The sequence below is a fragment of the Fukomys damarensis genome, unplaced genomic scaffold (assembly GCF_012274545.1).
Source record: "Fukomys damarensis isolate Sample0158 unplaced genomic scaffold, DMR_v1.0_HiC HiC_scaffold_53557, whole genome shotgun sequence".
In the NCBI taxonomy this organism is placed as follows: Eukaryota; Metazoa; Chordata; class Mammalia; order Rodentia; family Bathyergidae; genus Fukomys; species Fukomys damarensis.
Window position 1 is genome coordinate 1 of NW_022954469.1, and position 2,302 is coordinate 2,302.

Below are 2,302 nucleotides of genomic sequence, written 5' to 3' on the forward strand. Positions count from 1 at the left end.
TTTTCATTCAAGATTGGATCCAGAATTATTACATAAAAGGATCAATTTCTTCATATCTTCTTAGGTTTATGGTTCTAGTATGTTCAGTACCACAACTGATGTCTTCTGTCCAGTTTATTGGTTAAGATGATCGCCTTCTACAAATAATAATAAATTTTGAATATCATAAGTAAATAAAGTAGATAAATATTTTCATTAGTACATTATTAGTATTTAATCTCGCATTATCTTGTTAGAGATATTTAATCTCAAACTTTATCTTGTTTAAAGTCTTGGACCTTAAAATAATATTTTTTTCTTAATATTTATTATTTTCCTTGTTTAGGTCTAAAATCCAAAAGCATTAATGATCTGGTGAAGGTCATCGTAAGAGAGCAATTTAAAGTCTTTCAGAATGACGTGCAAGAGACTGTGGCGCAGCTCTTCAAGACTGTATCAAGTCTATCAGAGGACCTGGAAAATACCAGGCAAATAATTCAACAAGTGAATCAGTCCGTGGCTTCAATAGCTGTCCAGCAAAAGTCTGCTTTAATCCAGGAAAATAAGCCCACTTTGACTGATATAATAGACCTAGAGAATCGCATTGTTAATGTAAGGCAAGAAATGGCCACTACATGTGAGAAGCCTGTTAAAGAACTAGAAGCTAAGCAAGCTCGTTTAGAAGGTGCTCTAGAACAAGAACACAGGAGGGTTGTTCTGTATTATGAATCCCTAAATACAACTCTTGCTAAAATGAAGGAAGTGCGCGAGCAGCTTTTATCTCCTGAAAGAGAGTCAGACAGGGAGAATGCTACCTCTGCAGAGACAGTCAGCAACAACGTCACCTCATCCATGGCTGTTCTGTATGAGAAGGTAAGCAAGCAAGGTTTGATGTTGCTGCAAATATTTGATTATTTTCACACCCAAGACAGCAAGATTAACAATCTCACCTTCAGATTGGAGAGGGAGAAAGAAACCATCAGGAGCGAATGTGAGGACATGCTAGCTCAGTGCAGACATGACTTTAAATTTCAACTGAAGGGCACAGAAGAGAATTTACTGGTGTTAAACCAAACACTGGCTGAGGTTCTCTTTCCAATGGACAATAAGGTGGATCAAATGGGTGAGCAACTGAATGATTTGACGTATGACATGGAGATTCTTCAACCCTTGCTTGAGCAGGGTGCATCACTTCAACAGACAGTGACCCGTGACCAAACCAGAGAAGCAGCAGTTATAAAGAAAAAGGTGGAAAATCTGATTAGTGCGGTCAACAGTCTAAATTTTCTAATTAAAGAACTTACAAAAAGACACAACTTACTTAGAAATGAAGTACAGAGCCAGGGTGATGCCTTCAAACAACAGATCAGTGAACGTGCACTGGAAATGGAAGATGGCCTAAATAAGACGGTGACTATCATGAATAATGCCATTGATTTCATTCAAGATAACTATGTGCTGAAAGAGTCTTTACCTACTATCAAGTATAATCCTGAAGCCCATCACACATGCCACCAAAATATGGAAACCATTTTGACATTTATTCCCCAATTCCAACGTTTGAATGATTCCATTCAAATGTTGGTCAATGACAATCACAGATATAATTTTGTCTTACAACTTGCCAAGGCCCTTGCAGATATTCCTAAAGATGAAAAACTGCATCCATCCTACTTTCAAAATATTTACCAAATATTCAATAATACCACTTCCCAATATCAGGAAAATATAAGTCATTTGGAAGAAACTTTAATCTCAGCCACTAAAAGTTTTGAAAATTTTGGAACTCGGCTGCAAGTCATTGAATCTAAAGTGAAGCAGACACTCATACCTTACTATATTGCAGTTAAAAAAAGCATGAACACAAATGAGAGAGATCAAGCTCTTCAACTACAGGTATTAAATTCCAGATTTAAGGCCCTGGAAGCAAAATCCATCCACCTTTCAATTAATTTCTCTTTGATTAACAAAACTCTTCATGAACTTCTAACAATGTGTCATAATGATTCTGCAACTTTATCTGAACTAAATGTTACCACACCTAAGTGGATTAAAGGTTCCATGCCAGTTAGTCTACAGAAAAGTCTGATGGAATTTGTGGAATCAATAATTGAAATAAAAACTCAAGCTGCCCTATCTAATTTCACTCAGTATATAGATCGCTTATGGTCTGACAGTCTGGCAAACGTTGCTGAATCTCGGAAGCAAGTGAAAAAGCTGAAGACACTTAATATGCTTAAGAAACCAACAGTGAATCTCACCACCATTCTGATAAACCGGACCCAAAGAAACACAGACAACATTGTATATCCTCCTGGTAAGT

General features: G+C 36.7%; 1 protein-coding gene across 1 annotated transcript; it reads left to right on the forward strand.

The window, feature by feature from the left end:
• Nucleotides 1–325: 325 nt before the first annotated feature.
• Nucleotides 326–2,296, forward strand: Mmrn1 (multimerin 1; the record flags this gene model as incomplete). Its single annotated transcript, XM_010626263.1, has 1 exon — nt 326–2,296. A coding segment is annotated over one exon (1,971 nt), but the record flags the coding sequence as incomplete, so codon positions are not given.
• Nucleotides 2,297–2,302: the final 6 nt, after the last annotated feature.